The sequence below is a fragment of the Corvus kubaryi genome, unplaced genomic scaffold, assembly GCF_017639235.1.
Source record: "Corvus kubaryi isolate FWS band 111438036 unplaced genomic scaffold, C.kubaryi_AGA036_p1.0 split3-73, whole genome shotgun sequence".
NCBI lineage: Eukaryota > Metazoa > Chordata > Aves > Passeriformes > Corvidae > Corvus > Corvus kubaryi.
Genome location: NW_024582091.1, coordinates 16836307 through 16853950, shown reverse-complemented (window position 1 = coordinate 16853950; position 17644 = coordinate 16836307). Strand labels below are relative to the sequence as shown.

The window sequence follows — 17644 nt, the reverse complement described above, 5'->3', positions numbered from 1 at the left end:
CTGTAAGGGTTTAGTTTATGGTACCTTGCATCAGGGCCAAAAGAAAAGCTTCTGTGTGAAGCTGGATTTATTTGCATGAGGGGAAGAAAAACAGTATCACTAATTAAGCATTAAATGGTATTCAAAGATGGTGATCTTGCTGCTATTGCCATTTGGTTTCCTTAGAGTTTATTTTAAAAATTTAATGTTTTCTTAAGATTAGAATATTTTTAGATAAAATAAAGAATTGCAAGATGAATGCATTTGCAAAACAACAAATTTCAAGCAAAACTGTTGAGGTGAAGAGCTGACCTGGTGGCTCCAGCATGCTGAGGTACTTTTTAATACCAGACCTCTTTGTGTTCTGCCAGGTTGCTGACAGAGATTTCTTCTGCCTGGGATGGATGCCAGAAGTACTTCTATCGGTCACTTGCACGTCACTCTCGGCTCCAGACAGCATTCTTAGCACCTGCCAAGGTAAAAACAGCAAAGTAAAAACAGAATCTTAATTCTGTTAACTTCATTTTACCAGCTTGGACTGAAATTTCCTAGCAGTAAAAAGGTGATGGGAGATTATGCTATGTTGTGTAATATGATATTAAATATGACACTTTTGTACCACTCCTTAAATGCAGCATGTGAAAACCTGCTGTTTTATGAAGGGACAAAATTGGTTTAGGGAAAGAAGTTAATGATCTGTTCAGTGTACAGTGTCTTTCATCCCATCAGATCCCAAATTGCTACTTGTTGTGCATGAAGGAACTCATGAAATGCTGAATCAAAACTTGCAAGGAAAATAAACCCAATGTTATTTGGTGTTCGTGAAGAAATCAGTTGATATTTATAATTGGGCATAACTGAAGTCTGTGTCCAGCACAAGAATTGCCAATATATTTCTTCATTTAAAGATTGGTCTAAAATCAGTAGAACAGACAAATGAGTTCTGCCAAACCAGAACCACTTTTGCAGCATTTCAGAAACAAAGTGTCTCTTCCAGATGCTCTTCCTCTCACTATGCATTACCCCTTGTTTTACGACATGATCTTACAAAGTCACACCTGATATTGGATACAAATAGTGGAACATGACTGTGATCAGTTATGCTTTGTGTTGTGAGCATTTATTCTGAGCCTTACGATGTGACCCCCTTCTAATGAAAGGAGTCAAAGTAATTGTCAGTGTATCTGGTAAAATGAATTGAATGGTTTTAGCAGTGGTCATGAATGTAAAGTATTTAGACTGGTATCTCTTCAGATTTTAATCATTACTTATAAAAGGTAGATTTAATACTGGAACTAAATTCCTGATACGAATTGCTGCAGTGGAGTGATGTGTAATGTGACTATTGCAGAAGTTACTTGAAAGTCAGATTTGTATGCAGGATATATAGAAGATGCAGAAAAGATGAAGATGGGGAAACTAATAATTGTAACTCTAGTCTGTATATTAAGACTTGTTCAATTAAACCATAATCTTTCAGTCTGCTCAGTGAAATGGAGGCACAGAGAATGCTGTTGTCTGGTTGTTTATCTGACTGTTCCCTCCCACTTTTTCTGTCTCTGTTTTGTTTAGGATATTGGACTAGGTAGCATTGAACGATGCAAAGGGTTCACTGCACACCTCATGCAGATGCTTGTGAGACAGAGGCGATCTCTTACTGCATTGACAGAACAGTGGATCTTACTGAGGTATTTTCCATCTTGCAGCATTTAAATGTTGGCAAGAAGTTTTCACAGTAAGCACATCAGTTCAAGAAAGATGGAAAATAAGGTAGAAGAGAATAACAAATTTTTCCTCTGCTTCCCTATGTTTATCCTCCGCTCATTTAAACCTAGATAGAAAAGATTTAAGTTTATCCTATCACTGCAGCCAGTATTTTGGAATCAAAATAATTTTGTAAAACAAGTTAGGCATATATGTGAAATAATTCCTGTAGTTAATTTCACAGTTAAACCATTAAACTTAGATTGTTTTATCTCTCTCATTTGGTATTGGCCTAAGTTAATTTTGTTCACGTTCAAGTTGTTGGCTTGACCTGGGCCAAATAAATGATCTGGGTGGTATTTTGAGCCAAAATAAATAAAGCATCAACAGCTTACAAAGAAAAATTCTAGAAAGGTGGGACATACTAAATGTTGTGTCAAAACTGTAACAGGAAAAGTAAGACTCTTTCTTACTTGATATGATTTTTCACTCCATTGCTTGAGTAATCAGAGTGATTGCAGACACCACCTTTGTTGAGCATATCTGTGCTCAGCACACTGTAATCCACAAAACTTTCTGAAGTCAGGTTAGGAGCTACTACCTTTGTACAGAGAAGGAATTCTGGACTGGAGATTACAGGTGCAAAATTTATTCTAATCCCAGGAAACTTGAAAAAAACAAATAAAAAAACCCAACTAAACAAACTCCTCAGCTTTACAGTCACAGGAATAGTAAAATTTTCAGGACACTTATCTGCATTACTGTGACTTTCATAGCAAATCAGATTTCCTGGGTTTTGGAGTATTTCATAATTCAGGGAGGGAAAAAAACACTAATTAAACAACTTATAAAAAAAAAAGAGAAAACTATTTTTTTAGTTTTTCCAGGAGAGGTTATTATCTAGATTTTTTTTAAATTAATTTAGTTAAAGGTAGAGCTTTTAAAAAGGAAGTACAACATAAAGCTCAGTGATCATAACTTCTCCTTCTTTCTTTTTAACTAGGAACTTCCTGAGTTGTATACAAGAGATAGATTCTAGGTTGACTGCTGACAGAGAATACAATTCAGCATTTCCTCCTCAAGACAGTATTCAACAATGGACAGACAGACTGCAGCAACTTTCCATGCAGTGCGTGATGGTTCTTGAGGATCTGTCTTGGTTTATCCAGTGCTGCCCAAAAGAAGAGTCAGCCAGGTCCAATGAGAGTGAAAGGACCGATGTCAAACCCAATATTTTTCAGAATTCAGTACCTGAAATGGGAAATGTTCTTGCAGGAATACCTGACCTGATTCCCTCAGATCTAAAACACTTGTCTCCAGTAACAACTGAGCAATTGCCTCCTGGATGCAGAATGCGAAATAAGGATCAGCTGTGGCTGCAGGTAGCTACACAACTGACTGCAACGATGGCAAATGTAAAGGCCATGAAAGCAGAAGTGGACAGAGTAAGACAACAGTCACGTGAGACCTCCTTTTATTCCTGGTGAGTTCTACACATGAACATCTCTTCTGTTTTATGTTCACATAATATGTGAAGTCATTTTGAAAATTTTTGCCTATGCATATATTGAAAAGTGGGTTCAGATGCTCTTCAAACATTTTTCCTTTCATTTTTTTTTGCAAAATGCAGTGCCTGACTCTTTAAAGAAATGTATGTCTTCTCCCACTCCCCTGACAAGTCAAAAAGATTTCCATCTCAGCTTCCCACTTTGTCTTTGGTCTCTCAGGATTTTATCCCCATAGCTCCTTAGCTAATGAGGTGAATTTCAAATAAAAATTTAATGAAGAAATTTTCATTTTAAAAGAAATTTGTAGCCTATTTAATAACAATCTTCTAATTTTCTCTCTGCTTCAAGCAGTGTGAATATAAGCTTGTTGTCAGACCTTTTATTTAATAAATTCATGATGGAGATATGCTGCCTCTCCCTTATCCATGCCCCAGAAAAGGTTTAATCTTAAATTGGGCTGTTTGTTCTTCTTTCAGTATTATGGTATTTCTGTTGTAGGAGAGACTTTGAGGTTTGCACATCAGCTGTGAGTTGTTTGCTGGAAGTCTCAGCCCAGTTACAAAGCATAGAGTCCCTGTTTCTTCCAAATGGGCAAGACAGGGAAGCTGCAAATCAGATGGCCCTCATCAAGAGCCTGAAGTATATACAAGAAGAAGTTAATAACACGTCTTCAGACTTCACAGCTTGGAGAACACAGCTTCTTGCTTCTGTGTCAAATTGCAGTGGTAAGGATAATATTTCTCTACCTGATTTGTAATGTTGGTAAAGACACAATTTATTAGTGTGGTTGTTGATGAAGGTGGCCCCGTGTTCCTTCTGTTATCCAAAAACTTCATGAAATTCAAACTTTCAAAATTTAGTCCAGACTTTATTTGTGCAGTATTATTTTTTTACCATCTCTGTTAGTGACAGATCTTGCACCATGTTGAAGATCAGGATTAGCAAGGATATTTTGGTAGAACTGGGTAGTAAAAATTGCATAGTGCTGTCATTGTCCTTGCATAAAGGAAACATAGGAACTTGTAATCTGATGTGTTTCCGTGTAAAACTGCCTATGTTATGGTTCAAAAGGAAATCAACAGTCGGATGAAGAGTTTGTGGAGCAATTCTCAACAAAAGTGGAGACTGTTATCCGTGCTGTTCTGTATGCTGTTCAGTGTTTGGTAGAGAGAAAACAGGAAGGTGGAAAAGAGGAAGAAAAATCTTCAGAGGAAAATGGTAAGTTTGTCAATATACTTGAGTGGGGAGCAGAAGAGTTTAAATAATGCAAACCTTAAAATTTCTTAAACTGTGTGTGTGTGTCAGAGGTACCATACACAAAGAAATTGCTATTTTAAGAGAAGTTGTGTATTTAAACAGAGAGGGTAGATATATCCAGATTTCTTACTATGACATTTTTAGATTGTCTGACTTGATCTCCATTTTTTTCATGTATTTCAAACAAAGAGGATGCAGCCTTACTTGATGTGGTTAAAGCTGGACATATAACTAAACTTTTGGATGAGGATCTGTCTGCTGATTTGGAGTCCCTACATGTGCAGAAGGCAATTTTAGGTGTTTCAGAGCTCCTGGAGATCCTGAAATATTACAGGGAAGACTGTACTTCATATAAACATAAGGTAAAATGTTCTTTTCAAGAGTTTATTGGCTTAGGAGTCTCAAGAGATTTGGAATTGTGAACTACTTTGGTGGTTCAATGTGCGTCGCTTCTTGCCCAGTGCCTTAAAACTAGAAGCATGTGAGAAACTGTGGACAAATAAAGGTAGTCTTCTGTAGTGCAAAAGTCAGACATTTCTGTAGTAAGAAGACAAAGTTTTTGGTTTTGTGAAAAATCTAGAAAAGCTCCAGAAACTGTAGAAATTGTACTTAAACTCACTTACTGATATTTCTGCTTTGAGCATTTCTTTATAGTCACTATCATGACCCTCTCTGAGGTGCATGTCACTAAGTACAAATAATGACTGACAGCTCTTCTTGTTTTTTTACTGCAGATCTTCAACCAGTCCTGCTGTTTGCTGGTGCGTCTACAGCCCATGCTCTGCAAGTACTCAGACCTCATCCTGTTCTACCTCACCATTTCACTGGCATCTCACAGGAGTACTGGAAAATTGCTTTCTGTTCTAACCAGCATTTTTACAGAGCTTGCCCTAAAAGTAAGTTATTAGAGATAACAGTGGGTATATGGCAAGCATATATTTAATGTGTAAGAGTCTTGAGTAGAAACTAAGCTAAGTAGTAAGTAACTAAACTTACTACTGAAGAAGGCTTTGAGTTTCTGTTTGCCTTTGCAGGGGTTTTGTCTGCCAAAAGAATTACTTGAAGATGAAGCAGGAGAGGGAGCAACAGAGTTCCATGATTATGAGGATGGTGGTATTGGAGAAGGGGAAGGCAAGAAGGATGTGAGCGACAAAATAGAAAGTGAAGATCAGGCAAGTGTTTGGGGTTGTTCTTGTTTAATTGAAGCAAAACTAGAAAAGCTCTTGAAATCCATGATGTGGATGTCTTGGGTAGAAGAAACATGAAGTTACCTTCAGTCACCTATTTATTTTGGCTTTCATCTTTGCATATCAGTTTACAAATATTGTTGTGATACTTAAGCTTTTACTATATAGGCAAGATCCATTGTAATTTTTGGCTTTACCAATGATTTAGATAGAAGACAGTTTTCGGAAGGGTGAAGAGAAGGAGAAAGAGGATCAAGATTCTAAACCAGACATTGAAGGAGAAGACAACGCAATTGAAATGTCTGAAGACTTTGAAGGAAAGATGCATGATGGAGAACGGGAGAAAAAAGGTTTGGTTCTTCCACTATGGCAAACTTACAAGAAAAGTTATAGATCAGTCCAGTAAAGGTTGATACTTTTCTGTAACATGGGCATGTGTGTCTTTTTCAGCATATATCAATTAAGTGAATGGGGTGATGAAATTAAGGTTCAAAGTATGATTGCTTATTTGTTTATAAAGTTAACAAAAACATTAGCTTTCCCTCCTCTGTACTGAAACACATTCTGAACTGTACACAGAAGATGAGGAAAATTCAGATGAAGAGGAGGAACTGGATAAGCAGATGGGCAATCTTGATAATGCTGAAGCTGATGATAAACTAGATGAAAGGCTCTGGGGGGATGAAGAAGATGATGATGATGAAGATGCTAGTAGTAAAACAGAAGAAACTGGACCAGGAATGGATGAGGTAATAAGGAAAGGGGTGGGGGGAAAAATGTATGAAAGGAATTGAACTCTGCTAACTTAATGTGACCTAGAATGGGAATTGCCTCTCAGAGCTCTTGGCCTTAGAAAGTGGAGTTAAATTTTGTTTAGTGTTTCAGGGGTTTTGTTTAATGTTGTCTTTTTTTTCTGTAGGAGATGGTCTTGTCACTGAGACTTTGAAAAGCAGGTAACATAACTGAGTGTCTTTTGGATTTATTAATAGGAGGATTCAGAGCTTGTTGCAAAAGATGACAATTTGGGGATAGGAAACAAGGATAATAAAAAACAACCTCCCAAGAATGAGGAAAAAGAGCAACAGGAAGAGGACAGTGGAAATAAAGAGAAAATCCATGAACAAATTGATGAGGTAAAAATTACTTGGACTACATGAAGTATCTTGCTGTTAAACCACGTTCTGTTGCTCATATCATGTTTCTCAGAATTTGAAATGGGTTTTTTTTAATAGTGAAGTGCACTGAAAAAAAGTTAGTTCATTTCAGAGCTAAAAGTAAACCATACTGTATCCATTATAATATACATTTATTTTCTGATTTTTATTCCAGAAAGAATTTTTTTTTTGCAGCACCCTGAACTTGTAATGGCTGCCAAAACAGGCTTTACAGTGAATTGATGTTTTGATGGTCAAAGCTTCAAAACTCTAATTCTGGTGTGTTTAGCAACAGAAACACCTTTTCCGTGTGCATTTAGCATCTCCAAGAGTGCATATTCTGTTTAGAATGTTTCAGCTAGGAGAACTGGCTTTTGAACACAAAACATGCTGGTTTTAAGTACCACCAATTTATGCAAATGCATTTGCTGAAATTTTTTTTTCTGCTCTTAATGCACGAGTATGTGTACCACTGGAAATCCACTTTTAACTGATCAGAATGTAATATTGTATCCAGTATTTCTCTGTCCTAGAGAATACAGTAGTATCTTATTTCTTATCTTTGCCTATCCTCCCACTTAGTATATGCCTGTTATTTTTTCCCCCATTCTTTTGCTGACAGCGTGAGTATGATGAGAATGAAGTAGATCCGTATCATGGCCAGCAAGAAAAGGAGCCTGAAGTTGAACCTTTGGACCTTCCTGATAATTTGAATCTGCAGAGTAATGAGAAGAGTGATGATGAGGAGGATGAAGGTACAGCTGAAAATCTCTACATTTCCTAGATGAAAGCCACATGGAAATGGAGGGAATAATCAGTTCATGAGCCCTTTTTGTCTATAGAAAGGAGAGAGGTGGTGGAAGGATTCTGTATAACCACCAAGAAGCTACAAATTCATTTGTGTATCAAAATACCAATATACCAAATGCAGGCCAGACAAGAACTCAGCATTACAGCATTTTCCTTTACCTCCCTTTCATGCACACTGTGGAGCAGGCTTTCTCATGTTATCCAAGCGATACAGCCTGACTTTTGCTGGAATCTCCTTATTTAAGAGTCCAGTTGCTTTTGTGGTTTCATATTTTTTTTATTATGCTTTCAAGAACATTATATAATAGAATATGTTATTCTATTATACTTTAAGAGTATTTGTACTCTTAAAAGTCAATTGACCCTCAGGAATATTTGGTTAAAGGGAGTTAGTAGGAATTCATCTTGCTATATTGCTAGTTAGAAATCAATTGAGACTTAAAGGAATTATCTGGCTATAGAAAATCGTAGATTCTGTGTATAGGACTCAGTATTTTATGGGTTTTTGATAGACTGGGCTGTTTTATTCCAAATATCTGAATATTCAGTCTCTGTACTTTGCTGAAAGTTTTATATACCTTTCTGATTTTTTTTTTTTTAAATCCAGAAGAAGAGAATGATTTTGAAATAGATGAGAAACCTGTGGATTTAAATGAGGCAGAGAAGACAGAAGAACAGAAGGAAGAGGATACTGGTGAGACAGAAAGAGATGATCAGGATGCAAAAGCAGCTGAAGAAGGCGTTTCTGAAGATAAAGAGGAGAAGGAAGATGAAGGAGACAAAGATGTTCATGATCAAGAAGATGATGCAGGGAACACTGAGGATGCAGAAGAAGAAGAGGAAGAGTCACAACCACCTAATGAGAAAAAAAATGAATCTGCCGAAGATAAGGGAATCCCTAATGAAGACCAAGGCCTTCAACCTCAGGTAGAGTGTAATAAATAAAAGAATTTTTTTTTTTTTTTTTAATTGTCTTATACAAGATTGAAGAAATGGATGTGTTCTGTGATACTCCAAGACAAATTTGACATTGGTAGATACAATGTTAGTGAGATCCTTCATCAGGATAACAGGAGCTATGCTCTTTAAACATGTGTTTCTGCTGTCTGTGTTCCTGCTGCCTCCTTGGCCTTGTGTTAGAATGGAATAGACTACTTCAGTTGGAAGGGACCTACACTGATCATCTAGTCCAACTGCCTGACCACTTCAGGGCTGACCACAAATTTAAGCATATTCTTAAGCATGTTGACCAAATGCCTCTTAAACATTGACAGCTCTGGGGCATTGACCACCTCTCTAGGAAGTGTGTTCCAGTGTTTGAGCACCCTTTCAGTGAAGAAGTGATGTTAAAGTCCTAATGACCATTCCCATGCATCCTATCACTGGGTACCAGGGAGAAGAGATCAGCACCTCTCTCTCCATGTCCCCTTCTCAGGAAGTTGTAGAGAGCAATGTAGGCTCACTCTTCAGCCTCCTTCTCCAAACCAGACAAGCCCAAAGTCCTTAGCCACTCTTCATGGAACATTGCTTCCAGCCCTTGCACCACTTTTGTTACCCTCCTGGACATATTTAAGGACTTTCACATCCTTCTTAGCTTGTGGGGCCCAGAACTGCACACAGCACTCAGGTGAAGCTGCACCACTGCTGAACACAGTGGATTCACCACCTCTCTTGACCAGCTGGTGTTGCTGTGTTTGATGATCTCATCCTAGAAGGGGTATCAAATTTAATAGGACTTTCCCTTTGTTAACCCATCCTTACTGTGCCTGATGACCTTATTCATCTTTAAGTGCCTTTCAATAACACACAGTTCTCAGTGTTTTTTAGAATGTTATAATTGATGTTATTTCAGGAAGAGGAGGATAAAGATAATTCACAGATGGATGAACAGATTCCTGAGGCTGAGGAAAGAATGGAGCATGAAACACAAGGGCAGACTGGGCAAGAAAATCTGCAGAGTGACAGTGCTGTTGAGCTGGCTGGAGAGGCTTCAGAAAGAGACCAGTCTAAAGAGGTAAATTATGTGGAAGTGTCTGAGTTAAAAATGCTAAATTTGTGAATATGTTTTCAAGTTGAAATTAGGGAACTGCCGCCATAGTTTTTAAGAACTGTGTATAAGACCTGAGTTTATACCAGTTATAAATTCACTGAAACAAACCTTCAAGACCATGTAGATACACCCTGCATTTTCACTACTATAAAGGTAAGTTTAGGGTAGTTGTTGAACTGCAGAAGTGGCTTGTCTGCTCTCCATAAGAATTATACTTGCAGTTATGAGCCATTGGTCATTCAGAACAGAACGTAGCAAAGCACTGCAGTTTTAACATCTGGAGTTTGTTTACAGTAGTTGCTATTTTCGGTTACACTTGAAATTTTTTTTTTCTTTTTCAGGAAAGTGGAACTGGAGCTTCAAGTGCAAATCAGTCAGAAGGCCATGAATCCACCTGCATGGCCCGGATGGCTTCTCAGAAGCAAAGCAGGAAAAATACACAGGTTCATCTCTGTTATAAAAAATTTTAAATTTTTGTTTAAATGTCTTAATATTAACCAGCAAATAGGCAGGACTCAGTTTCTCCTTGTTAGAAGACTGTTCTCATTAGTGGTGGGTTACACCTCTCTTGAATTTCATGGTGTTAATTTGTTTTCTTCAGAGTTTCAAGAGGAAACCTGGCCAGGCAGACAATGAGCGCTCAATGGGAGATCACAATGAACGCATCCACAAGCGACTGAGAACCATGGAATCCAGCAGTGAAACAAAGCAGGATATAACTCAGCCTCAACAAAACGTGGAGGAGGCTGAAGCATTTGAACATATTAAACAAGGCTCTGAACACTATGATGCACAGACATATGGTACAGTGGTATTTCTGGGTGTAAAGAGTTGTCATTGCAGAATCAAACCTTGAAACACTCGTATTTGCTGTGGTTTTCCCTGTTTGCTTTATAACATTACATTTGACCATCCTTGCTTTGGTTAAAGATGCAGCACCATTTCACTGCAATAAATGCTACTCTTTGGCAGTCAGACTCAAACTAACAGTAACACTTTTGAAAATACCGATTTGACTTATAAAAATGGATTTTATCTTAATATATATCTTTACAATCTGTTCTCTTCAAATCTTACTTCAGTTAATCCACACAATACTGAACTTGACACAGCACAGCAGAATGAAAGATAAAACAGGGGTTTGAGCCTCAGATCTCTTCTAAGTTCGCTGAAACTGATATGCAGTGGCCTCAGAAAATGCAACATTTTTTTTAACTTGACTACTTCTTCCACTTTTCTCTTGACACGTGTTGTTGTCTTTGTGCAGATGTAGCTAGCAAGGAGCAAGAGGAACCTATTATGCCTCCTGAGGAAAAGGAAGAAGGAGACTGTGAAGATGCAGCAATGGAAACAGAAATGCAGGACGAGGATCTCAGAGCAGTAGACACTGAGGAGCTGAAGCCAGAAAAAAAGAAGTCTACTGCCACTAAACCTCCTGGTACATTTACTTAAAAAGTATTCTGAATATATGCTGATATGGATCTTAGATGTATATGTAGGTATTTAGATTTGCATGCAGTGGATGAGTTTCATAAGACTCATCTGTTGTAAAATCTTTTGTAAGGCTAAAATGCCTGCTCTAAATTGATTCTGCTGCAGCAATATTCTTACTTCTGCCTAGTAACCAGCATTAGCCTTTGCTAAATTGATTGAGTGACAGAGGGGTTTGCTGCTTTCTTTCAAGTTAATGGTCTCTAATCTTTATCCACCACTTTGAAGAAATAAAAAGCAAACACTTCCCTGCTGTTCAACACAATGCCAATTCAATTAATTGGCATATAACAATGCATTCCAGTGTCACCACCATCAGCACCATGTAATTCAACTGTTTTATGTATAACTTCTGGCAAAAAAACCAAATAAACCAGCAAGAAGTTGAGGAGCTGGTCTGAATAACATCCAATGAGGTAGCACCAAACTCTCACTGCCTTCTTTCTTAAGTGGGAACAAAACTGAGCAGCTAACAGAAGTGACTGGTAGAGGAGAAGATAGATCTGACTTGTCAGCCACACAGCCCCCCCCAAACAAAATAAGCTAGATAGAAGTATCTCTTGCCAATTGCAACAGAAATTGTAATTTTGATGAATCTGAGTAAATGACACTGTAGCGTAGATTTTGAACAGTTTTCTTCTTGAACAACACAGCGTGGCTGGAGAGCGGAGACAATTTTTACAAGCGTCCCACTCCCATGAACTTTAATCACTTAAATCCCTTGCTAAACTCTTTTAGCTTTATGGTACAGGTGTGCATGTAATCAGTCTACTTGTTTTTCCACACGATTCTCTAACTGTATGTTCTGAAAAACTAAAGTTTTCGAAACATCTGCTACAATGTCATACTTTTTCTCCTTTAGAATATTTCTTAAGAAATTAGTTGTTAAACAGCATAGTACAGTAGCAATAGTAATAAAACAAACTCTTTAGTCCATTCCTTTATTTGTAAATTGATTTTTGATTTATAGAAAACTGTTCTGTTAAAAAATTAGAGAGTAAAAGATAAGCAAAGATTGCTGGTTTTTAATGATGATTTTCTGACTGTTCTCAAATGACTTTATACGTCCTATCATTCTGTCAGAGGCTATGAGAGTCAATAAATGTACTTCACCAGTGGCATTGTCAGGTGTTAAAGACCTCTTAACTACTATTTTGTTTGTTTGGCAAGAAGGTTACAAGACAGAAAAACAATTTGCACTAGGAAATGCATGGTTATCTGTTCCAGTGAGTTGCAAGATGTATTCATCCCATTCCTAGAATTAAATGTCTTAAAATGTGGCACTTCTTTTAAAAGAAAATGTCTAGGCTGCACTACAAAGCATATGAGATGCTCTGTAAAATAGTCAAGATACGATACTGCTTCTTGTATTATGTGTGATCCATGAAGTCAGTAATTAGTTTTGTGGTTGTAGGACCAGGTGAGGTGGAGCCAGAGATCCAGACTTTTGACTTGGAGGATGTCAGTGACTCTGCACCAGAAAAGCTACCAAAGGTGACTGAAGAGAAGCCAGAGCGAAGTAAGGACTCGACCATACACACAGCCCACCAGTTTCTGATGGACACTTCCCAGGTAGGATCCCCAGGCTATCTTGTTCCAGCTACAGTAGTAGAAAAAGATGGTTTTACTTGACCTGTGTTAATGAAACTCTGAATGCAAAAGGCTAGAATTACTTTTTTTCAGCCAACTCAGTACCTTGATACTATTTAATAGCAGAATGAAAAGTAACACACATATACTGTTGTATATGCAGCTGAATGATGCCTTTAAAATGACTAGTTCTACCCATGGAATCTTCTCACATAGTTTTTTTTAGAAGCTTCTGTTTTTCTAACTGTAAAGAACTGTTCTGCTGAGATGAATCTGCAGATCAAATGCTTGGTTAAAGTGGAAAGCAATGGGCAAGGGTATGTGGCCTGAAGACAACAAAAGGGTACATACAGAATCCACACTTCAGTTAATTCATTATAATATATTACTTCTTTATAAAAGCTGATTGCAGGTATTGTAGAACCTTTTTGAGCATTTTATGAATGTCTCAATTAAAAAAATACTATGGCCTAGAAGATCCTAGAGCTTCATGTAACACTCAGGGTTTTCCAGTGCAAACTTCATTGAAAAAGCACATTTTATCATAAAGACCTATGGCATAGAAGCAGTTGGTGGTGAATAACCAGTTGATAAAGTAAAAATATTTTCAGTGTCTAGTTTTTTTAGAAGGATTGACCTTTCATTCTTACAGTATGGTATCCTAAGTACACACTTGGAGGGTGCTATTCTACTGTTTCTGTGCATAATACAGAAAGGATTGTGTCCCAGCTACATTGGGTATTTCTGTCTTAATGCCAAATATTGCAGCTCTTTGGAAAAAGGCTGCTGAATGCAAGCATTCTCCTGTTGTTAAAATAATTGTGGTTTTGGGGTTTGTAGATTTTTTTCCAATTGGCATGCAAAATGTGAAACAGGAGAGGGAGCTCTTGCAGCACCATTAAAGGGGAAGGGAACGAGGCTGCTGGGGGAAAAGTGCAGCTTCTCAGCTTTCAGGGAAAGGAAGAAGAGATAAATCCCCTCCATGTATATTCTTGCTCCCTTCCTTAAACCTACAGTAGTTGACCAGTGGGACCAGCTGCTTCTTCTTGAGGAATGAGAAGTTACTGGGACTACTGAGTTTGCAGTCATGGGCTTATTTTCCTTAATCCATAAACCTGCAGGTTATGCAGACCATGTACTGCTGTTCTGCTAAGCTGGGAGTTTGTAAGTCAGGGACAGAGGTTGTCAGTGGAAGCACAATGAAAGTAAAAGAAGTATCATAAAGTTTGGGTGTCCTTTAACAGAATGGCTTGTCAAATAGTATTGGTGCCAGGTAAGGAGGATGATGTCATTCAGTCTTCAAGTGGTTTGAATGAAGCTTTTAAAAAAATATAATTAAGTGAAGTACACTGTTTTCAAAGATACTAGGTAGGTGTAGTGTTCAATAGTTTGGTCTCCATTATACTGTCATTAAATCTGGTGTTTGTAAAGATCATTTCACTGTTTTATCTTGAAATTCTGTGGTTTATTATATTCAGTGTCAGCATCATAGATGTTCCTAGCCTTGTTTCTATATTGATTATATCACATATGGAGATATTTGTGGGGGAGGTATTTATCTTTAATGTACATGGAAGCTATTAAAAAACATGGAGATTTAAAATCTTCATTTAGGTATTCAGGTTTTTTTTTTGTTTAAAAGAATAAGAACAATGCATTTATACTTTTTTTATAGTTTGCCATACTTTGGGGATCACCAGATGTGTAAACTTATTTTTCTGTCTCATAAAACTCATAATTCCACTTCTAGCACATTGTTAGAGATCCTGAAGAGCTAAGAAAGGAACTTGAAAGGCAATTGGAAGCTTGGCAGACACAACAGCCTGGAACTCCAGAGGAGGTTTGTGACCTCATTTGAATATAAAACTGTCATAATAATCCTTCATTGCATTATTTCATCTTCTTTTACTGCTAAAACATTGAGGAATCCAAGCAGGCTGGAATCTAAATACTCAAAGTCACACGATTTAGATACTATTTTTGTTGTTACGTTTAACTTACTCTGAAAAAAAAATTACATTATTCTTGAAGCAGGATGATGTTTCAGATCTTGTTTTGAATGTGAATGCAGATTGTCATATGAGACACCCTCAGTTTTAGCTGGTTACTGCCCTCCCCTCACTGCCTTCACCTTAGTGCACTGAGGTTTGGTTTCTTTCTTCAGACAGCGGTCTCCTACTGTTTTTGTTTTTTCATAATGCATTTTAATTTCTTTGTGTGATGTTGTAGGAGAAGGAAGCAGCGCAGTTGTGGCAGAGGTATTTAGTACTGACAGCTCCTCTGTCACAGCAGCTTTGTGAACAGCTGCGACTCATACTGGAACCCACTCAGGCTGCCAAGCTGAAGTAAGTTGGGTCTTTCTGAGGCTTCTGATTTCTTCAAACTGATGGGTTTGGGGTGCTTTAGCCTCTGTAAAACTGCAGCTTTATGTTGTTCTTGTGTTACAGTAATGATTCCTGTTTGCAAATGCCTTCAATTTCCTTGTATGGGAACATTAGGTTATTTTATTAAATGCAAATATGATATAGTAGTAGGCACCCATCCTGAGGATATTTCCTCCTACTTTTTTTTCTCCTATGTAGCAGGTGATCAATCAACTTCACCATTTGAAGTGAAGTCAAAGATTATGTTAAAAGTCAAAATGTTTTATGTTGTTTATAACGTTAAATGATTTTTTTAAGAGATACAGACTTGTTTCAAACTGGTGGAGTCTAAATTCAAGGTCTGCCTTCCATTTTAGATACCTAGATGTAAACTTCTTTTAAAAACACTGAATATCCATCTTACATTAAAAATATGGGGATTTTTTAATCTATAACTATATATAAGTGTTAAGATACTAATTTTGGATTTTTTGTATTTAAAAAAAAAATTTTATGTGGGGTATATGCTGCATAGGCCATGGATTTCCAGAATGAGATATTTGCTGATAATCCCTGTCACTATGTCTTTTTCCTCAACTTTCAGAGGAGACTACAGAACAGGGAAGAGACTGAACATGCGCAAAGTGATCCCGTACATTGCCAGTCAGTTCCGAAAAGACAAGATCTGGCTGCGAAGGACCAAGCCCAGTAAACGACAGTACCAGATTTGCCTGGCTATTGATGATTCCTCTAGTATGATTGACAATCACTCTAAACAGGTAAAATAAAACCTCAGGAGAAGTATGGAGAAACTGCCTGTCATTGATGAGTATGGCAGTTGCTGACTTGTTTCATACAGGGCTGGTGGCTGCTGGAAAGTCTGACTGATAATTCCAGAGCAGCTATTTTTACAGACCATGTGCTTGAACTCCTGTCACTTCATACCTAAGAGATTTATTAACAAAAGATCAGTGAAAACTAGCTGAAAGGATTGAGCTGTTGTTTGTTAGACAGAGGTGTACATATCCCACTGTAAAATTACTTTCTGTAGCCTACAAAAGGCTGAAACTTCCTTATCTGGCAGTTCATTGGAGCACTAAATATTCATTCATCCTAGCCCACTTGTAGGGTTTTTATTAATTGCAATGGTGTGTTTCCTTCTAAACAGTTACTTATTTATTTCTTATTAGCCTGTATAAAGGCTAATGTATTATTTATTACTTATTAGCCTGTATAAAGTGGTGTCTCTAAATCAATCAGCTGAAGCCCTCAAGCAGAGCTAGTGTATCTTTACTGCACTGACTGTCTTACATAAGACAGGCAAAAAGATAGGCAGTCTCTTCAATTGTTTTTCTAGATGAAGAAAAATAATTTAAATAACATTCTTCATATTTAGTATTGGGCTTTGAGTAAAACATTGAATATGCTATTTTTGATGTAACTTTTTTTTTTTAATAGCTTGCTTATGAATCCCTAGCAGTTATTGGAAATGCTCTGACTCTTCTAGAAGTGGGACAAATTGCTGTGTGTAGGTGAGTTTATTTGAAATCTTGACTTTTCTTCAGTACTTCAGAGCAGAATGTAAAGACCAGTTTCATGCTGTAATTTTCTCTTCTTTTCTAAAGCTTTGGAGAGACTGTTCAGCTGCTGCACCCATTCCATGAGCAGTTCAGTGACCAGTCAGGGACACAGATATTGCGTCTTTGCAAGTTTCAGCAGAAGAAAACAAAAATAGCTCAGGTACACAAGAATCCCTCGAGGGCAACAGGTTTGCCTATCTTTTCCAGACAAGATATCAGCAGCTTCATGGTTTCATGATCATTTTGTAACACTTACTACTTTTTTGTATTTGAGAGTCTGATAGCAGGTTAGATACAAAGAAATAGTGGTCATAATTTTGTAACAGGAAGAGTGTTTTCTCACTTCTAGTTCTGATTAACACCACTTTGAAGCATTCACCTTTCTCTGTATTGGGTCTTCAAAAGTATTTTGGGTACAAGCTATTGAGTACCCCAATGCCAAATCCCTTCAAAGTTTGTGAGACTTTAGGAGAATTCCATGCCATGGATTCCACTGTAGTATTAGAAGGAAGAGCTTTAAGTTTGTCAGACTTGACTGATTCCTGAAAAAAATAATTCCCTGTAGTAAATTACATAAATATAGTAAATTATTAAAATGGGCATATAGGAATACAGATACGGAGAGCTGAAAAGTTTACTTCTTTTAGGAAGGTTTTTGCAGTCTTACCCTTCCAGGCTTCAGTAAGATTTTCTGTTGATATTAAATGGAAACAGAGGAGACCCAAATAGTCAACAGTCATCTTATAAACCAAAATTGGAAGGATTTGACTGTTGATGTTCTTAATTTTAATGGGGAATATGAAACTGGATAATTCTGTTTCAAGTTGAAGCCAAAGAAGTTCAGCCTAGAAATTTTCAGTGATGCCATTAATCTCTTTAGCAGTGTACTGGTTTGATGGCTTTTCTAGCAGTGGAAAAAAATTAAATCCTGTTTGAAGGCTTCTCTGAAGATTCTTTAGTTCAAAAGTACT

The 17644-nt window shown here is 37.3% G+C and overlaps 1 protein-coding gene across 2 annotated transcripts in view; it reads left to right on the top strand.

Moving 5' to 3' along the window:
• MDN1 (midasin AAA ATPase 1) overlaps positions 1-17644 on the top strand; it is a 94766-nt gene that overhangs the window by 72784 nt on the left and 4338 nt on the right. Inside the window, exons 77-99 of one of the 2 annotated variants that reach the window (XM_042016514.1) lie at positions 351-456; positions 1552-1667; positions 2687-3166; positions 3690-3916; positions 4263-4409; positions 4638-4810; positions 5183-5344; positions 5483-5620; positions 5844-5985; positions 6218-6384; positions 6625-6768; positions 7412-7544; positions 8207-8526; positions 9452-9613; positions 9991-10092; positions 10251-10452; positions 10917-11087; positions 12555-12712; positions 14481-14570; positions 14960-15075; positions 15698-15872; positions 16552-16625; positions 16719-16833. In XM_042016514.1, the coding sequence (XP_041872448.1) occupies positions 351-456; positions 1552-1667; positions 2687-3166; positions 3690-3916; positions 4263-4409; positions 4638-4810; positions 5183-5344; positions 5483-5620; positions 5844-5985; positions 6218-6384; positions 6625-6768; positions 7412-7544; positions 8207-8526; positions 9452-9613; positions 9991-10092; positions 10251-10452; positions 10917-11087; positions 12555-12712; positions 14481-14570; positions 14960-15075; positions 15698-15872; positions 16552-16625; positions 16719-16833 (3820 nt within the window). Of the gene's footprint in view, positions 1-350; positions 457-1551; positions 1668-2686; positions 3167-3689; positions 3917-4262; positions 4410-4637; positions 4811-5182; positions 5345-5482; positions 5621-5843; positions 5986-6214; positions 6385-6624; positions 6769-7411; positions 7545-8206; positions 8527-9451; positions 9614-9990; positions 10093-10250; positions 10453-10916; positions 11088-12554; positions 12713-14480; positions 14571-14959; positions 15076-15697; positions 15873-16551; positions 16626-16718; positions 16834-17644 lie in introns of both variants that reach the window. The other variant, XM_042016513.1, reaches the window with a different exon arrangement.